Source organism: Neovison vison, chromosome 12 (assembly GCF_020171115.1).
Source record: "Neovison vison isolate M4711 chromosome 12, ASM_NN_V1, whole genome shotgun sequence".
In the NCBI taxonomy this organism is placed as follows: domain Eukaryota; kingdom Metazoa; phylum Chordata; class Mammalia; order Carnivora; family Mustelidae; genus Neogale; species Neogale vison.
In genome coordinates this window covers 6052254-6072974 of record NC_058102.1, presented here as the reverse complement: position 1 = coordinate 6072974, position 20721 = coordinate 6052254, and the positions used below count along the sequence as shown (strand labels likewise).

The window sequence follows — 20721 nt, the reverse complement described above, 5'->3', positions numbered from 1 at the left end:
TTCAGGAGGGCGTGGGCCATTCTGCTGGGCTCCTACTGATCAGCAGGAACACCATGCAGTGTTCCGGGTGCTGGGACGGCTAGGCGTGGGGGTGAGCTCTCTGTGCGTGGACGGATGCGAGAGGCGTGTGGCACCCCTTGGGGGCACAGTCGGCTGGCCCACCAGGCCACAGGTGCACTGGAAGGAAGGGCTGAGGGACACTTGCCTGGCCTCAGAAACACAAGAGCCGTCCTTGATTTCCAAATCTTTACTGATTTTCTAATTTTCATTCCTAGATCCTGGTGCTCAATTCTAGTCACTCGTATTTTTGCTCTCGTGCTTGGTCCGCATCCAACCCTGAAGACGCTGTTACGACCCCTTGATTAAAGCACCCGACGGCAGCACGTATGCGATGTGTCGCTGGGACTGACCGTCTACCCCGGCGAAGGCCGCGCCAGCCGCACGGGGCTGAGCAAATTGTTCTGGTGTCATTACTTTGTACTCAGTGTATAATTATGCTGTTTAGATCCTGAATGTAATGGAACTCAATTTTAAAAAGCCCAAAGCTAACGGTGGATCTTATTTTTAATAGAAACAGCACTCCTTCATAATTCATAACGTCCAAGTTCTAATGGGCTAATGAATAATTTGGAGGCAGTGTAAGCTCTTCGCGGCGCTCAGACGCTGGCTCTCCCAGGGGCCGTGTCTGCTTTCCCTCAGCTGCCGGGGAACGCACAGTGTCCTTGTTCCACCAGCAGTGTTACGACAGAGCAGGGCTGGAAAAGGCACCCCTGCTCCTGGGACACAACCCGCAGGGGAGGACCCCGCGCCCCGGTGTCTCTGGCGGGAGCCCACCAAGTGTGGTGCGTGTGGAAACACCTACTCCCACGTTTCAAATCATAATTTCTGCACAGAGCAAACGCCTTGGGACCAACTCTCTAAGCTTCTGGAGAAAGAGAAACCTACACGATTCCCGAGACTCCTGACAAAGGCAGGAAAAAAGTTCCCAGGAGCCGATCAGTGACCTGGAGCCAGTGACATTCTCCAGAAGTTTCTCAGGGCCCATCCCATGGATAACTTCACTTGGAGCCGTTTGTTTGCAACTTGGCTGCCAAGCAGCAGGGCTGATTTCACTTGAAATTTCTTTGCTCTTCTATGCTTCCGTGTGCACGAGGTGCTAAGCCGCAGTGAGAAGGTGTGGAGAAGCCCGAGGCCGTGGAACCCGCGTCACCCAGTCTCCTCCGGCTGAGACCCGCTCGCTCATTTAAGGAGAGAATCTGAAATGAGCTGGCATGTGAGCGCTCCCAGATCAGGTTAGAAATCGAGTTTGATTCTGTAGAAAATGTATTTAAAAACGTTTAAAAGGCATGCTTTGGGAGTGACCTGTAGGGAAACCAAAACCTGGTGTGTTACCCAGGTGACCCTCGGCAGGGAAGACAAACCCGCCCGTCTCTGACAACCCTGCCCGGGAACACCACTGAACTACTCGGGTTTTCGGGTAAAACATCCGGACTTGAAATAATGGGAAGCTACGTGAGAAGGCTAGGACTAGTCTTGGAACTTTGAAAACTACCTCTCGCCACGGGCCTGTAGTTCACAGTGAACAGGCATCTGTACGCGCGACACATGTCAGGTGTATTGTCCACTTTATACGCAGGAAAACACCTGAAGCCTACGCAACCGCCAGACGACAGCAATGCCCTCCCAGGCATGGGGGACAGAGCCCGTTACTGACAGCCACGCCCTCGGTTTTCCTGGACTCCCAACCCGAAGGATGCCCTCAACATGCGTAAGCGTCTAACAACAGGGATTAACCATTCCGACTGGGCCGCAGGTCTCTTGAGTGACTTTCTGTATCATAACAGCAACTAACCATAACACGACAACAGTGGAGCATTGTTCCAAACGCTCCATTTGCATGAACTCACGGACCCACCCCCACACCCTGCGTGGCAGATGCCAGTATCCCTAACTTACCGATGAGGAAGCTGCAGCCCAGAGAGGCTGCGTAACTTGAACAAGGTCACACAGTCACTACATGGCCCAGTCAGGATTTGAACCCAGGCCGTCAGCGCCGGGGCCTACGCTCTTATCGCTGTGCCCTCCTGGCTGGCGGCCACCTCCAGGTAACAGCCCAGGTGCCTGTGGTTCTTTTAAAAGCAGGACTCCCCTGTGCTGATCAGATTCTCGAAAGAACCTCAGAGAGTCGGTTCAAGTTTAAACTTGTCCTCCCTGCCCCCTCAGGCCCCTGAACGTGAACCACGGCCCTCAGCCACGGTCGACTTCACACTGGAGTCAGGCAACTTGTCCCATCTGACGGTGAACACTGACCCACCGGAAGCCAGCTCAGCCCGGGAGCCGCCAGCACACCAGCATCTTCCATGAATTGAAGCGCACACGCTAGTGTTGACTTAATGTTCCATCCCGCCTGCTGGAGGCTCCAGAAGCAGGTATCCCAAGACCAAAGGATCTGGACGTCTGGGATCCTCCTTTATTTCTCCAATTTCACACTTAGAGAAACATAAATTCCTACCTCTAAATTTAACTCTTGTTGGATGATTTTTATTATCAAACACCTTAATATTAGCAAGCATGGGGTGAAAGCCTCCCCAGTTTTTTCCAAAGGACACGCTGGACTCCAGCTAGAACTCTTAAAAGCCATGAAACAAAGGATTTGTATTTGCTCCTAACGCCAATAAGCGAGTTAAGTCCTCGCTAACCACTGCTTTTCAAAACAACACTGTAGGTAGATTTTTAGCGGGTTACCTTGAGCTGGAAGTAAAGTATGAATCATCATTGTCATCGCTGTACTTCTTTCTGGGTTTTGCTATGATTGGTGTTTCCTGTTCAATGGTCTGCATGTCTGACGTCACGGAATGTGAAATGCCACTTGAGGAAACAGAGAATAAAATGGGAAAAAGTTACATTCGCTCATGAAGACATTTGGGTTCACTGAAGAACAAACGTTTTACCTTTTTTTTTTTTTTTTTTAAATTTTAAAGATTTTATTCATTTGACAGACAGAGATCACAAGTAGGCAGAGAGGCAGGCAGAGAGAGGAGGAAGCAGGCTCTCCGCTGAGCAGAAAGCCCAATGTGGGGCTCGATCCCAGGACTCTGGGATCATGACCTGAGCCGAAGGCAGAGGCTTTAACCCACTGAGCCACCCAGGCACCCCAAGAACGAACATTTTAATCTATACTCTCAACAAAAAAATGTATCAGTGGGATTAAAAACATGAGCAATAAAAATCGTATGTATATTTTTTGGCATCAGCATCAAAAAGCCTTAGTGATGACCAGAACCTGATTACACAAAATACAGTCACACATATCAATTCTGTCTGTGGCATCTGTTTAGCGACCAGTCAGGCCTATTTCCTTTTTTTTGAGAATCAAATTTGGAATTTTTCATGCTGTGTTAAGTATTAAGGGAAAACGCTGAAAAAAGGAAGGAATCAAGAAAAAATACTTTTCAAGCTGATGTTAATAAGGAAAAACCATTCGCGGTCAGCAACCAGGTTTAATTCCTGGAAGCCACGTACCTTCTGCAGTTTCCAAATCCCATGCCGAGTCTCTCGGACTCTGTCTTTTTTTTGCCGCTTATGTTCACCTTCTCGTCCTTTTTCATTTGAATTTCAAGATCCTTGTAGGCTAATCGTAGTGATGAAACGCTGCCAGAAAAACCAAATCTCCTTAATTTGGTTTTAATTCTGTGTTCTCGAGTTCAAACACTAAGCAAAATCAAACATGTCACTTATAATTTGAGCTTTGTGCTTCTTTCCATTATTAGTAATTAGGAAGGCAAATTGGCTCCGCCCCCAGGTCTTTTTTGAGTAGATGCTCAAGAAAATTTGAACGAGTTTACAGCCACTTTTTGGTTGCTGCTGATCCTACCTTCCTGTTCTAGTTCATATCAGCTATCATCATATAATAATGGTTTGTACCACCTGCTACATAATAATACAACATATACGGAAATTATGTTATATAGGATAGTAAAAGGCAGAATTCCTTATCTGGATTAATATTTCATTTATATTTCCACATTACAGAGCAAAAGGATAAGATGCGTCTCACTGGTTTGCTTGGTTTAAACACACACACACACACATTTGACTTTACAAATAGACAAATTAAGAAGGAGTTACTTAATTGCAAAAGGATTCTTCAGAGGATCTCTATATAATCAGGCTTCTGAGAGCATTTAAAACTGTGCTGCGAGTCAGACACTAATGATCTGTTATCAAATGTCTGTTATGAATGTTGCACCAAAGGGGAATGCACCTGTCCCAGACTCCCAGAGTTCTAAAAATGTCATGAATACTTAATTTTTCATAAGGAAAACTATGCCTCTATCAGCAATAGCAGAACTATTTTATATTAGTAAGACAGCAACAGAATGTCGGGGTCCTGAAAAGTGATATACGTATTTTATCAGGAACTCTAAGCTATCATCCATTTTATAAAATTGTGTAAAATGTCATGGATTCCTCGTAAGTCACGGTGTAAATGCCATAATAACATAAATATATTTCTCTGTATTAACAGGGAACGACAGTGGTATGTCTTACTAGAAAAACAGTCAATAGAAAATAGGGGAAAAAATGAAAAAAAAAAAAAGAGAAAATGCATCTGCTGTTTTCTTCCCTAGTAAGCCAGGCAGAATTTGTTTTGTTTTGACCTAGCAGTTTGCTCTCTTTACTATTTTTTTTTAAGATTTTATTTATTTATTTGACAGAGAGAAATCACAAGTAGATGGAGAGGCAGGCAGAGAGAGAGAGAGGGAAGCAGGCTCCCTGCTGAGCAGAGAGCCCGATGTGGGACTCGATCCCAGGACCCTGAGATCATGACCTGAGCTGAAGGCAGCGGCTTAACCCACTGAGCCACCCAGGCGCCCTACTATTATTCCTACTGAACACACGGATTCTGGCAATGCACTAGGTTTTATCACTCAGAAAATAAAAAATAGCTTTGAGTATACTTTATGGAGGAAGACAACAGATTTGCTGAAAATCGTAAACAGATAAAACTGTTGCAACAGATTCTTCTGGAGAAGAGGAACGGATGTGGGGAGAGGTTCTCCTGGGGAGAGTGGAGATGGGAGCGCTTTCCTTCTCCCGGTCTGACATGGGCCTGGCTCTCCCGCCCAGGAAAAGCACACACTTGACTGCCCAGGCTTCCCGTCACACAGGGTGGCAGCACTAATAGAATTTAGAAGTCAGGATTCCATGCTTTCCAGTCCTGGCTCAAAGGAGGGTTTGCAGCCACTCAGATCACATAAGGGAAGAAGCTCTGCCTCTTCCCATCACACCCCCTCAACCAACAACTGTGCACACTCCTGAGGGTAAGCCCAGGAGCCGTGTGCCAGGAAGTGAGGACAGGCTCGTGCCTGGACAGTTGGAATTTCCCAGGCCTGATGAGAGGGAACTGGCCACTGAACTGAGCTAACTACTCACGGCCATGAAAACATTAACTTGCAGAAGTTAACCTGCCTGTCGCATCTTAAGGATAAAGTGTGTGTTTTCTCGGGCTGGCATAGCCCTGCTTTGGTGGAACTGGGCTGCCCCGGGGCTGAGCGGGAGGGCACAGTGGTAGGGCTGTCCTGAATGGGGCCAAGGAAGCCGTCAAAGCAGGTTCCCAGGTCAGATCCATAAACACCTGGGCCCACATCTCTGCGTTCCTGCTGTACCTGACCGACCTAACGAAAGCTACCAGCTAGGGCTGCTGGTCTTCTAACATCTCTGTGCTATCCCCAGCCCCCTGCACCGCAGGGAGCGACGGGATCAGGCTCTGGATTTTACAGGCTCCAGGAAAACCAGGCACCAGCAATCCGCACACAGCTCGATCCCAAACACCAAGAAAAGCAGTCTAGAGCCGCAGATTTGGCCTCCCCAGGGTCAAAAACATAGCTGAGAGAAATTAAAGTGAGGTCCGTGACCGCTGGAAGCACATTTTGCAGAAGGCATTTCAAACCATATGTAGCCCAACGACGGTTTAGTGCTGCCCCCTACGTTCTTTGAGTTAAATGACAAGGAAAAATATTATACTTCTTTCTCTTTTTTTTTTTTTTTAAGATTTTATTTATTTATTTGACAGAGAGAGGGAGATCACAAATAGGCAGAGAGGCAGGCAGAGAGAGAGGAAGGGAAGCAGACTCCCCGCCGAGCAGAGAGCCGGACGTGGGGCTCAATCCAAGGATGCTGAGATCATGACCGGAGCCCACTGAGCCACCCAGGCGCCCCTATACTTCAAATTCTCTGGGCTTAGCAACCAGAAAGTTCCTTTACAAACTGTTAGTATGAACAAGAAGAAAGCACACTGACTGGGCACAGACTCGGCCCCAGGCACTGTCTGATGCACTCTGACGAGCATTAACTAAAGTTAATCCTCATAGCATTAATTAAACCTCATAAATTAGTATTTTCTTCATTATGAAGTCTACAGTAACTCAAGCCAAAACTGATAGAACACACATGAAAGGAAGATGAAATAACACATAAGTAAAACAAACACACATAAGAACCAGGAACCCAAGTTGCCCTTCCTTTCTGCGTGTGCTCCCCCTGCTTCTCTCCCCGTGGTCTTTTATACCCAGCACATGCACTCTCCAGAGGGCCACTTGCTTCTGTTTCCAACACAAACAAAGCCTCTAAGAGCCTTCAGTGAATACTTACAGCCACTCTCTGGACCAGCCCCCGGGCTTCCAGTTTCTGCCCCATTCTGTCTGTCCTGATCTCACTGCCGAACTCACGCTCCAAAATACACTCCCTCGTTCCAGTGCTCCTCTTAGATAAAATGTGAACTGACTGGCCGGACTTCAAGGGACTCCACATTATCATTCCAATTTCTCCAGTCCAGGCAGCCCCCCTCCCCGCAAAATTGAATGGCATCTGGAAAGCAAACCTCCGAGTTGTACGATTAATAGTTTTATTCACTAGAAACACAGTAGTAGAAGCAAGTCAGACTTACATTGATTCTTCCTTAGGCGCCGCCCTGGCCAGAAGGTCTTCCTGTTCCTTCATTTTATCTACAGCCTGGGCTTGTTTTTCAATTTCATTAAAGCATGTATTCGCCACTTTCTGGGCTCCCAAACTTCCTTTTTTGGCCCCAAGCTAGAAGACATATAAAATTAGGTTCTACCCAAACTTTCGGAAAGCTTCGCAGCAACAGCTAATGTGGACTGAGGGCTATGACGCGCCAGGCACTGTGACCTGTGCTTTACAAGTGTTCTCTCACTCAGTGCTCATGACCCTATCAAGCTGGCATCGGCCCCAGTTCACAGATGAGCAGCTCAAGCTGAGGCAAGTTAAGTGGCTTGACCAAGATCACACAGCCACTAAGTGACAAAGTGGCTGCCTTGGCGCCTGCCTCCAGAACAGAGACCTAAAGGGAATCGCAGTCTCTGAAAGCTCAGCGGATGACAACCTTCCAAGTCTTGAGTGATAGCATCGCTTACAGAAATGCAAACACAACAGATACTCCCACGGAGCCTCTGCTGATTTTTTTTTTTTTTTTAATCTTGTCATCGAAGGAAAAATTTCTTTGAAAACTCATTCTAGAAAAACATGAGTACGTCTAACATTCATCTCATTGCACAAAGCATAGGTTCTTCATCAAAGCCACGTGTATGACACACAGTGTGGGAAGTGACAAAGGTGGCTGTCTCAGAGACGAGCTACTAGGGTATTTACAGGTGATACTCACTCCTCTTTTGGCTTGATTTGGTTTCTTTTTTATGATAGAGGACACCTCTGCCAAAAAATAAAAAACAGAAAGTCAGGCCAATAGAAATACATAATTTTTCTATTTTTAGTGTATCTGAAAAAAAACTTAAGATACATATCATTATTTAAGAGACTGTAACATTTCCCAGAAGACCCGAGCATGAGTGTATTTTAGAGTAAGAGCTTGGTTAAATGGAATTTCTCAGTATTTCCAAGTAGTATCCAAACTCAGAGAAAACATTTTCTGCATACCACCCTGAAGAGAAATTAAGAGCCTGGCCTGGCCCCACACACTGCTTTCTTCAGGAGCATTTCTTCTGTATATTAGAACAAACCCTCCTATTAAGATCTGCTCTTCAAAAACTTTTAGAATTACTTTAAAACATTAAGTTAGCCAGGCATTACGTATACAACTAAAGCAGCAACCAGCTTTTTCACCTTGACTTATATACAGATTTTATCTATTAACCAATAAGAATTATAAACCATTCTATTATTTCATACCAGTACTTTCTAAATTGCACAAAAATATATACTTTAGAGTTCCTTAAAAACTGTTTTATGGGTAAACTTTAATCAAAGACTATATATTCTATGTTTAAGAGATTCAGTAGGAATAAAATTTTAACTTTTTTCTGACAAAGACGAGAATGTATTTTAAGAGGAAAAGACAGCATAAAACCACAAACAACGAAAGATTCAAATTTAGCCCTAATATGAAAATTTAACACCATTACATTTCAAATATGAAAGAGGGATCTAGGGAAGTTTTTCTTTCCCTCTCCTCCTTTTGGATCCGTGTAGCAGTAGTCACATAATCTGCTCCCAACCTCCTACAAGGCCATTAACACCGGATGAAAATATCCAGAACATTTCTAATAGTTTAGCTATTTTCACCAAAGTATTGCTTTCCAATTAATGCCATGTAATATGCACTAATATCAGAATAAAATTCCCTAATAATGCAACATTAAAGATCAGTAAAATGAAATTAGGAGAAGAAAAATTAGAAAAGTTCTTGAGTCAACGGGAATGATGGGGCTGCTCTGCCCTCCAGGATTTTTTGCTCAATAAAATCTTACTAATAGATTAATGGTCATGATGCCGTATTAGACTACAAAGTCCTGGCAGAATGTAAAGATGGGATTCATTTTTTGTCTTAATGAATCTCACTCTCGAAATCAGAATATAAGATTTTTTTTTTTTTAGGATTTTATTTATTTACTTGACTGACAGAGATCACAAGTAGGCAGAGAGGCAGGCAGAGAGAGAGGAGGAAGCAGGCTCCCTGCTGAGCAGAGAGCCCGATGTGGGGCTCGATCCCAGGACCCTGGGATCATGACCTGAGCTGAAAGCAGAGGCTTAACCCACTGAGCCACCCAGGCACCCTTTGGAATGAGAATATAGAGTCATAGGCCTGTTACCTAAACCAGCCTTCGTTGGTGCATTAAGACCTTCCACACTCGGTCCTTGCTCTGGTCCACCTGAAAGTTAAATATCTTGATATTAATACAGAAAATATATTCATCAAACACGCTTCTGAATATGTAACAAATTTTACTTTTTTGGTCACACATATCTTACCCAATTTTGCCAATGATTGTTTTTCTGTCTCCACAGAAAATTGTTTTTGTCTCCACAAAAGATTGTTTTTCTTTCTCCACATTTTACTTTATTATTAAAAGAATTTTGATTTAAAAGTCCGTTGAAATGGAAGTATGCTTTTTATCCGGTTGCTTTATAGGATAAAACTATTAGTGGTCTCTCTAATTAATATTTGAAATTCTACCTTATGATCTGGTGTTTTAAAATATACTGTTCTGAGACACCTAGTATGTATGTGGATTAAACACCCAATGTGTGTTAAAATTTGCAAACTCTTTTTTTTTAAAGATTTGATTTATTTATTTGAGATAGAGCGAGAGTGAGACAGAGTGAGCACAAGCAGGGGAAGCAGCAGCAGAGGGGGAAGCAGCAGACTCCCACCTGAGCAGGGAGCCTGATGCGGGGCTCGATGCCAGGACTCCAGGACCATGACCTGAGCTGAAGGCAGACGCTTAACCAAGGGAGCCACCCAGGCGCCCCTACACTTGCAAATTCTAACACCAATCGTATCAGTAATAGAAATCTAAATCTCCAGGTACCAGGAGATCTGCTGCTTCCTAGTTGCCTAAAAAATGATTCTGGGGGGGGGGGCGCCTGGGTGGCTCAGTGGGTTAAGCCGCTGCCTTCGGCTCAGGTCATGATTTCAGGGTCCTGGGATCGAGCCCCACATCAGGCTCTCTGCTCAGCAGGGAGCCTGCTTCCTCCTCTCTCTCTGCCTGCCTCTCTGCCTACTTGTGATCTCTGTGTCATATAAATAAAATCTTAAAAAAAATGATCCTGGTTAGGAAACTCTATTATGACTTCATTAAAAAAATATTTTGTTATCTTAATTTTATCCCTTTAAAAAGGAATAAACAAGGGGCACCTGGGTGACATCTTCCTTCGGCTCAGGTGTGATCCCAGGGTCCCGGGATCGATTTCCTGCATTGGGGGGTTCCTGCTCAGCAGGTAGCCTGCTTCTCCCTTGCCCTCCGCCTGTTGCTTCCCCTACTTGTGCTCACTCTCTCTCTCTCTGTCAAGTAAATAAATAAAAATCTATAACAAAAAATGAATAAACAAAACATAGTCTCTCCAGGCAATGGGTGATTGCTTGGTCAGAAAACAGAATGAGATGATAACACTGGCTATGACACGGACAGACCTTGAAAACAGGACACTAAGCTCAAGAAACTGGTCAAAGGAGACCCTGAGCCAAAATCAAGGGTTGGCCACTTAACCAAGTGAGCCACCCAGGAGCCCCTATAAATATTTAAAAGGTAAGCTTTAGTTAAGGCATTTAAGTAGGCAAAGCAGGACGAGTGAGAACAATAGCATTTTGTGGAAAAAGGACTGACTCCACATTTCTTGGTTCCCTACCATGGCTGGGAGCTGCCGGGCACCGGAGAAAGGCCAGGGAATAAGGACACTTAAGCAGAGGATGTCAGGACCCACATTCCACTGGCCAAAATTCTTTTGATCTCCCTTTTTATTATGCAGCCCTTAAGTTGACTCCAGACTGCACCCTGTCACCCCGTGGACACAGGAAACTCTGGGCTCAGCCTGGGGAGCTGAGAGCTGCTGGTGAGCCTCTGGCTGGGGGAGAGACGAGGAGGTGCCGTTGCAGGGGTGAGGGGGCATGGAATTCTAAAGAATAAAACCTTCAGGAGGAACTCTTCAGCTAAGAATGTTGATTTTTTTAAAAAAGATTTTATTTATTTATTTGACAGAGAGAGACACAGTGACAGAGGGAACACAAGCAAGGGGAGGTCGGAGAGGGAGAAGCAGGCTTCCTGCTGAGCAGAGACCGCGATGCAGGAATGGTCCTAGGACCCTGGGATCATGACCTGAGCCGAAGGCACTTAACGACTCAGCCATGCAGATGCCCCAAGAATGTCGATTTTAATGTATTTGCAAGAACAGGGGAGCCTGGGTACTCAGCTGGCTGCGCGTTCAATCCCTGGCTTCGGCTCAGACCAGGAGTCTGCTTGAGGGTTCCCTGTCTCCCTCGGCCCCTCCCCGCACTTGCGTGCAAGCACGCACGCGCTCAAATAAATAAATCTTAAAAAGATAAAATATGTACAAAAACAAAATCTTGGGGCGCCTGGAGGCCTCAGATGGTTAAGCCTCTGCTTTCAGCTCAGGTCAGGATCTCCAGGTCCTAGGATGGAGCCCCACGTCAGGCTCCCTGCTCAGCGGGGAGTCTGCTTCCTTTCCCTCTGCTGCTCCCCCTGCTTGTGCTCTCTCTGTCTCTCTCTCCAATAAATAAATAAACCTTGGGGGAAAAAAAAGAACAAAATCTTGTTCTGCATTTGGTTATCGTAGTTTCCCATTAGGAAAACAGACGAGACACTGGACTCTGGAGGGCACAGGGGCCTCCGCGGCATGTGGGCTTCAACCTCAGACGGCCTTTTATGCTAATTAGCTGTAATAAGAACAATATTCAAATTGTCACCTGTACTGTCTGGCAGGCATAAAGCGCGCCTTTTCTCTGCGGTAGTCGGGAGAGTGTCAGGATTACTTTTTGTCTTCTGTCCTTATGGAAAATGACAAACCGATGCGCGGCTCAGGCAGATTCCTCACCTGCAGAAGCCGCCTCTCCGGGAGCAGCTTGGGGCGCAGTGAGCTCACGGGGCACGGCCCGCTCAGAGTCAGGGTGTGCTGCGCCATGAGGGAGCCTGGACACATAAACGTGGTAGTGACCCGAGTGCCCGTGGGGTGGACAGGGCCTCGTTGAGGGGGGCCCTCGAGCAGCGACTCCAGGAAGGAGGCAGCGTCATGGCAACCAGGGGAGACATTCCCACCGCAAGGACAACATAAAGCAAACACAGGAAAGGACCAAAGGGCAGTGCGGCCGCAGTATGGTGCAGGTCTAAGAAACTGAAAAGCGAAACGCCACTCGGAGATGAGTTCTTAGCAAGCATTTAGGGTCATATGCACAAAAAATGAAATGTGCAAAAAAGCCACAAATTGCAAATCCTACAAATCCAGCCGCGTCAGAGTGTTTTGCATATTAAGGAAACAAGCTTCTGTGTACGGATTCCAAATATTTACCACTTGTCTTTAAAGCATTTCTTCAGAACAGAAATGTTATATTTGTAACAGATTTGCTAATCTCTTCTCAGGAGGCTTGCATATGCGTAGAAGGACTCCCCCATTCCAGGGTGACAAGAAAAGCTTCACCCATGTTTCTTTTAGTACCTCGTATTTTCATGTTTATGTCTAAATCTTTGATCCGACTGAATTTAGGATGATGTAAAGAGTAAGGAAGGAATTCCGCTTTATTGTTTTTTCCAAAATGCTAAACACTTGTCCTGGCTCCATTCACTGTTCCCCAGGAGACAAAATGTTACCCTCCTGGTTTGCTGATAGGTCGACTCCTAAGACCAGTAACATTAAAAACAGTCATCCTAAAATCTGCTATTTGATGGCATCTCAGACGTTCCTACCCTTATACCTAGAATTCAATACCAATGAAGTGACTTTTCCTTCCAGCATGCTCCCAAATCCCTCTCTCCCAGAGACCTGAATGACCACTTTTCTAGAACTCTCTTCTTGATAAATACCAGGTACTCGCCAACCCTCCAACAAGACCTTTGCCAGAAAGTTTCTCAAATAAGAATCTTGGTCATCGAGCTGATTGAGTATTTGGTCCTTCCTGTTACACGAGGTCCCCAAAAGTAGTTCCAGACTCAGTATACCAGAACCCAGGGGTTTCCTGCACAGTTGTGAAACAGAGCTGTTAATTCACACGAACTTTCTGGCTGACGAAAGTGTTCGGTCTTAAGACAGAAAAAGTTGATGTCTTGATCCTTGTTACTCTTATCACCTAAGTGATTTTCTAAAATGCAAGCAACTGATAGAAGTGTATCATTTATATATATAATCCCGGAGCACCCGGCGGGGTGTGGGGGGCGGGGCTCAGTCAGTTGAGCGTTTAATGCTTGCTTCGGCTCAGGTCATGATCTCGGGGTCCTGGGATCGAGCCCTTTATCTGGCTCTGCTTGAGATTCTCTCTCTTCCTCTCCCTCTCCCCCTCCTGCTCATGCTCTCTTGGTCTCTCTCTCACACATAAATAAACGAAATGTTTAAATAAATAAACAAACAAAGAAATGTTAAAAATCCCATAATAAAACCACAAAATGCAAGTCATTAGATACCAACTATTTACAGGATCATTTTTAAAATTGAAATCTTGTTTTCTGAGTATGGAAGTAGCATACACTCGTCACAAAAGCTCACTCACTTCACAGCTGTATCAAGTTGAAGGTAAAAGTGATTCATTCAGTAATTTCATTCTCCAGTTTATAATTTGGTATGTACCTTCCAGAATGTTTTCTGTGTGTGTATGTTTTTTTCAGTTTTTTTATAGAAGTGAGATCAGATTCCCTGTTCAGTAATTTTGTTCCCCACTAGATAATCTACCGGGGCAAGTTTCCTCATGAAATACAAGGATCTTATTTCCTTTCTTTCTTAGATTGATTGATTGATTTAATTAAATTAATTTATTTATTTTTAAAAGATTTTATTTATTTATTTGACAGACAGAGATCACAAGTAGGCAGAGAGGCAGGCAGAGAGAGAGAGAGGAGGAAGCAGGCTCCCCGCTGAGCAGAGAGCCCGATGTGGGCCTCGATCCCAGGACCCTGGGATCATGACCTGAGCCGAAGGCAGAGGCCTTAACCCACTGAGCCACCCAGGTGCCCCAATTTATTTATTTTAGAGAGAGAAAGGACACGAGCGGGAAGGGCAGAGGGAGAGGGAGAGAGAATCTCAAGCAGATTCTGCACTGACAGTGGAGCCCGATGCAGGGCTCGATCTCATGTCCCTGAGATCATGACCTGAGCCGAAACCAAGAGGCGGACGCTCAACTGACAGCACCACCCAGGCACCCCGAGGGTCTTATTTTCTAATAGTTCCATAGCAGCCATCAAACCAAAGGAGAGCACTACAGGACAGTCCTGAAGACTACCTTCGTTATGAGCTGGAGTGGTTTCCACATCCCGAGGTGGCAAAGATGCTTCTGGCTGTGCTGAGGCCCACCCTGTGCTGCTCACCGCCTGCAGCAAGGTGAGAAAAGTCAACAGTAAGCAAAGTAAGACAAGTCCACAAAACGGTCAAAGTGGGGGGAAAAGCTAATAATTTAAAAGTCACCTTCTAAGTACCCAAATTAGTGGGAAGGAAAGATAATATTTAAAAAATTTAAAATTTTAAAATTTAAAAAAAATTAAAATGTATTCTTTTAAAAAAAGATTTATGTATTTATTATCTATATAGAGAGAGAACGTGCACACACAGAGGGAGGGGCAGAGGGAAAGAGAGAGACAGAACCTCAAGCAGTCTCCCCACCAAGCAAGAAGCCTGATGCAGGGCTCGATCCCATGACCCATGAGATCATGACCTAGCTGAAACCAAGAGTCAGGCACTTAACCGACTGAGCCACCCAGGTGCCCCGAGAGCACACTCATGTTGACGAGCACTGGGTAACTAATGTACAGAGCTGCTGAATCTTTACATCGTATATGTGAAACTAATGTAACACTGTGTGTTAAGGATGCTTCAATTATGGTCACCAAATCATGGATAAACAGGTGGTGCCTGCGGGGCTTTTCTCTGATGAAGTTACCACTTTCCCCTTCCCAACCCCTAGACTTGGGAAGCGAGTCACCAAGGGCAGCCTGCACTCAAGGCGAGGGGGCCTCCTGAAAGGCAGAGTGTCTGTGCACACGATTGATTCTTTTCTAGAGAAGATTGTCCCTTCTCTTCATTTATTTATTCAATCATCTATTTATACTAGTGTAGACGCCTGGATATTTACTTTATTCTTTGGATTATAATCCAAATGGTCATTATCTATTTCGTTGTTGAAACTGTTCCAGCTTTGACCACCGGGAACGCTTTCTGGTTGGTTCCTGAGTCCTTCAGACATGCCCTCCTCTATCTGTCAGCCCCTCCGCCCAGCACTTCCTTACTCTCGGGCACACCAAGATGCTCCAGGCTCAGCTGCCCCAAGCAGCCCCCGGCCTAGAATCTGCTGCCTTTGCTCCACCAGTAGCCCCGGTTCCTTGTGGCGTTTAGAAATCGAGAGTGGGTGTGGGTGTGTCCTGTCTCTGGGCCTCCCGGTGGACAAGAGCCCAGTACTACATCCGTGTGCGCTCACCCAGGGACACACACATGTCATCAGTGCTCCACTGCGTGTCTGCATGTGTGCGTGTGCACACAGAGAGACATACTAGAACAAACGTGAGTTCACGCTAATACGAATTCCAATGCTCGTCCACATCAGACCATTCCCCTCTCTCCTTTTAGCCTGTCATTGGCATGACAACACTTCCCAGCTACTACCAGTGAACACTCTCTCGCTGTCCCGTCTTAAACAGGCTCTGCAGATTGTGACAGATTAGCTCACCGATTCTTTGGTTTCCTGTTGATAACTACTTCTAGTAACTACCGACTCTGTCAATGAACCTGTACGCGCACATTTTAAAAACAAACAAACAAACAAACAAATCAAGCGACAGCAATTTCATGTCTGTACTTGAAAACTGGTTCAAGAATGGGTTGCACAGCAGTTAATTGTGCCCCCTCCCCGGTGGGACTGGGAGGAGGCAGGGCAGTGAACAGACATTTGGGGCTCTAAGCCAGGGGTCTGCACACATTTCCCGAGAGGGCCACTCAGGAAATATTTTAGGCTGTGGAGGTCTTCTGTTCCTGTCTTTGTGATCTGGGGGTGATTATCGTTGCTCCCATCAGACCACAACACCGAAGACAATGGTTCTGGCCGCATTGACTGGAGGCTTACTCGGGCTCCCAATTTCTCGCACCAGTCCTGACTTCATTCTTCTGTTTAAATAGGGAGCCCGATGCGGGGCTTGAACTCACAACCCTGAGACCAAGACCTGAGATGAGATCCAGACTTGGATACTTAACTGACGGAGCCTCTCAGGCGCCCCGACTTCATTCGTACAACAGCCTTAAGATACACTCTGTACACAGCTAAACTGGGACAGTGAGATTCAAGCCCCTATTAAAATGTGGATTTAGGGGGCGCCTGGGTGGCTCAGTGGGTTAAAGCCTCTGCCTTTGGCTCAGGTCATGATCCCAGGGTCCTGGGGTCGAGCCCTGCATCAGGCTCTCTGCTCCTTGGGGAGCCTGCTCTCTCCTCTCTCTCTCTGCCTGTCTCTCTGCCTACTTGTGATCTCTGTCTGTCAAATAAATAAATAAAAACTTTGAAGAAAAAAAAAATGTGGATTTGGGGGGCGCCTGGGTGGCTCAGTGGGTTAAGCCGCTGCCTTCGGCTCAGGTCATGGTCTCAGGGTCCTGGGATCGAGTCCCGCATTGGGCTCTCTGCTCAGCAGGGAGCCTGCTTCCCTTCCTCTCTCTCTGCCTGCCTCTCTGCTTACTTGTGATCTCTCTCTGTCAAATGAATAAATAAAATCTTTAAAAAAAAAATGTGGATTTAGGGGTGACTGGGTGGCTCAGTCAGTTCAGCATCCGACTCTTGATTTTGGCTCAGGTCATGGTCTTAGGGCTATGAAACTGAGCCCCCATCATGCTCAACGCTCAGTACGGAGCCTGCTGGAGATTCTCTCTCCCTCTGCCCCTCCCCCACCCAGTCACATGCTCTTAATTAAATCTTAAAAAAAAAAGTCTTGGGTACCTGGGGGGGGTGGCTCAGTTGATAGGATGTCTGCCTTCAGTTTGGGTCACAATCTTGGGGTCCTGGGATCGAGCCCCATGTTGGGCTCCTAGCTCAGCGGAGGCTCTGCTTCTCCTCTCTCTCCCTGCCCCTCCCCCACCCCTCATGCTCTCTTTCTGTCTCAAATAAATAAATAAATAATCTTAAAAAAAAAAAGTCTTCATTCTTTGTCCATAGTTCTCAACTGAACTGTGGCAGACTCCTAGAAATGATTTCTCAGCCTCCCTGGCCGCTAGGTATCCATGTACAACTAAGTTCTGGCTACGAGGATGTGAGCGGAAGAGACGTGTGCCACGTCTACATTCTTTTAGTAAAAGGACGGGGCACTAGCTTTCTTAGATGCCTGCCCCACTCCCACTGCTGCGAAAGGTCCTGAGCTGCAACAGACGCTTTGGACCCTGAGATGGAAGCCAACATGTGGAGAAGAGCCAAACAGATCCCTCCCTCGCTCAGCCCTGCACAGCTGATTTCAGAACCACAGATGGAAATTAATTTCTATCTTGTTTAAGATAGAAATATTTCAGGGTTGTTATACAGCAGCTTAGCCTGTGTCCTAAGTGAGACATTTAAATATACACCCTTTCTAAATGTGAGAGTAAGCATACTTTAAAATTCTATAAAAGATACTACATACCTCAGGAGAAGCATGAGAGGCAAAAAAATCTTCCTCTTTCGGTGGAGGGGTCGAAGGCGGAACCACGCAGCTATCCAGCCACAGCTAGAACATAGAGCACCGCTTAGCCCTTTCCCTGGCTTTAAAAGGTTTTATCTAATAATCTCACTCCCTTTCTAGAGATCTGTTTGCTAAAGATCGGTACTTTTCACTCCTACACAGTCAGTAATAGTCCTTCCAGGGCCCCTGAGCACATTTTAGTGATGTAGCAATCTGGTAATTTCTATATCCAGTCCTTGAGGATGTCAAGTACCAGATTCACAAGCTGTTTCTGAATAGGACAGATCGAGCGCTTAATTTCTAAGTGTGGGTTCCAAAGCGCGGTCCATCCTCATCAACAGTGGCTTCCATATTTGCAAATTCACCTTCTTGCCACAATTTCCTTGTAACCCCCAAATCGATGCTTGAGACACCTCTGAGGTCCTTTCACAGACATGTGCAGACCAGCAAAGAATTTGAGTCACCCAAGGTACCCGTTCCTGGCTGAGATGGAACAAGGTGATGCTCTGTCTTCCTGCTTTAGCTCTCCAACTGTAAATAAGTGTCCTTTCTGAGGTCTATTTAATGCCACATTTTGCACATTTTTGTTGGTGATTTCACTGTCTAGAATGGCTCCTAAGCCTAGTGCTAAATCCCCGTAGGCCTCCTAGCCACAGGGAGCCCATGATGTGCCTTACAGAGAAAATACAGTATTAGGCAAGCTTCATTTAGGCCCGAGTCCTATATAGTCTGTGGGCAGCAAGTTCAATGTCAATGAGCCAATAATTATATATTAGTAATATATTAAATTGTATCTCTGTCTAAATATTATTATATCAACATACTATTAAGTATTATGTACTTAGCTAAATAATATACCCAATAAGGTGTCCTTAAGCAGAAGCACACATAAAATAAGGACACGTATTCATCCGTTGATGGAAACAACCTGACCAGAAGCCCTTGGGACCTCGCCCTCTAGCTCCCCTAGGAGTGATGCTCCAGCGTTTCCTAATTCAGGACTCACAGCAACCTCAAAGTGCACAACTTCCACGAACAATGAGAATCAGCTACAGGTCATGTCCTTGCAAGCGGATCCTATTAGAACGTCTTACTGTCTGGGATGATTAAAATCACTTTTTCTACTGAAATAAATGTCATCTGATCTGAAGAAGATGATCCAACCCGCCCGTGACTTACGTCAGTGCCGTGCTTCCGTGTCGCCTGGGACGCTAGTGACTTGATTCTCTCCCGATAGAGCTGGGCAGCGCGACTGTTGTACTTGGCGTTGGTGTCATTGGTGGCACAGCCGTGCTGATGGAAAAAGGAAGACTACGGAGGAAAAGACACGAATTAACAGCAATACTGCATTAAATCTAACACATGACTGAAAACAGTACTTCCTGTCGTGAGGCATTTTTTGGGAAAATACTAGTGAAAACAAAAGTAATTGAGTTACATAATTTACAAAAATAATGTAAACCGCACAATTTAATATAAACTTTTTCTTGTAAAAGGAATGCCTTCCACACGTGCAATGTTAATATCTCAGTAAAACTGGACATGAGACCCACTGGCCCTTTGTGCCTCTGTTAAAGGACCGCGATCGTTCGGGTTATTCTGTGATGCTGGGGGACTCTCTCCACTCTGGACTGCTTTTAGGTCATGAGAAATTCATTTCCATTGGAATTCCACTAAGGAGAATCAGTTATGAGCTACGCTGACCTTCACCTTGTGCAGAACTCTCTCTTCACAAACAGAGACGGCAGCATGAACAAGGCAGTAAAACAAAAGTTGAAACAACTAGAGGAAACTATTCAACAAGCTCATAAGGGTCCAAACATGGACATGAATTACAGAATTCGTATCGTAATTCAGGCAGGCGTTCTAAAAACCTGTATGAGCAACACAACTTGATTCATCAGATAAACTGAATTTGTAAATTAAGTTTTACAGATTTGAGGATCCTTATTTAGGTTTGTAAGGGGGATTAAGGAAATCTGCTTTTGTAAAATTGTAAGTTAATCGGACACTTAAAATTTTTTTTTTTTAATTTCACCCAGAAATTACTAAATTAAAAATGGGGATCGCGTTTGTCTTGCTTGTCACTATATCCCCGCGCCTAGTCCAGGGCTTTGTGTGGACTGGGTGTTTCACAGATGTGGGGAAAAACAAGTCACCAGGGCCACTCACTGCCAAGTCCCCCTAGCCTTTGCTAGCCAGGAGGGTCCCCAAGCTCGTACATGCAAACACCAAGCTTCCTTCCTAGTCTAACACGTATTGATACACGAAGGGAAGTGGCGCGTCTGCAGTGAACTTACCGCGTTAGCATTTCCTCCAACCTGCATGCATCGCAGCTGAAACCAAGACCAGTTGGAGTCCAGCTCCGTAGATCTACATGGAAAGAATATTCGCAAATGTGAGCACTTTTCCCCCCTAGCATCCAGCCACTAAACCTTGGAAAGAAAGAGTTCCGTGATTTTGAAGATCCTGAAGACTTCTAAGTTTGTGGGAACAGTGACACGGGACGCTGGGCCCACGTGGCACACGACAGCTGTGCCCGCAGCTCCCGGCCCCTCTCGCCCTTCCTAGCAGCCAGGTCTCCAGTGGGCCGGCGGCCGGCTCCCCTCCACGCCTGACCACAGACAGGTGCAGCGCGGACTCCAGCTTTAATCCTAGGGCGCAGGGACACGACAAGCTTCCCGGGGCCAGCGGAACCACTGACTCAGCCTCGCATCCTCAGTGGCTTCTGATCTAAAAATCGGTAACATGTCTCTGCTCAAAACAGATGTTCCGGATTTTTCCGATCGGCTCTCCACTTGTCCAGTGTGACCCGTAACGGGAGTGTCTGGGGATGCTCACAGCCTTCTCACCGGGTGAAAGCGACCTACCCAGGGTGAAAGGGACCTACCCATCGTCACCACCATCAGGGATGGGAGAAAACTCAGGATTCAGTGTTCTTAAAGGGAAAACTCTGAGTGTCTTCTCCCTGACCACACGTTATGCCCTACCGATCTGCAACCTGAGACCAGATCAGGGCAAGGGAAAGGCAATAGCTGTACTTCTCAATAATAAATCTCACCGA

The 20721-nt window shown here is 45.8% G+C and overlaps 1 protein-coding gene across 1 annotated transcript in view; it reads right to left on the bottom strand.

Annotated features, from left to right (window-relative positions):
- The window catches only part of ARFGAP3 (ADP ribosylation factor GTPase activating protein 3), a 46401-nt gene that overhangs the window by 16709 nt on the left and 8971 nt on the right, over window positions 1-20721 (bottom strand). Inside the window, exons 3-11 of the mRNA XM_044226709.1 lie at window positions 19958-20030; window positions 18837-18968; window positions 17619-17702; window positions 14258-14345; window positions 9129-9188; window positions 7685-7731; window positions 6950-7092; window positions 3523-3651; window positions 2746-2868 (exon numbers count right to left, since the gene is read on the bottom strand). Of these exons, the coding sequence (XP_044082644.1) occupies window positions 2746-2868; window positions 3523-3651; window positions 6950-7092; window positions 7685-7731; window positions 9129-9188; window positions 14258-14345; window positions 17619-17702; window positions 18837-18968; window positions 19958-20030 (879 nt within the window). The remainder of the gene's footprint in view (window positions 1-2745; window positions 2869-3522; window positions 3652-6949; window positions 7093-7684; window positions 7732-9128; window positions 9189-14257; window positions 14346-17618; window positions 17703-18836; window positions 18969-19957; window positions 20031-20721) is intronic.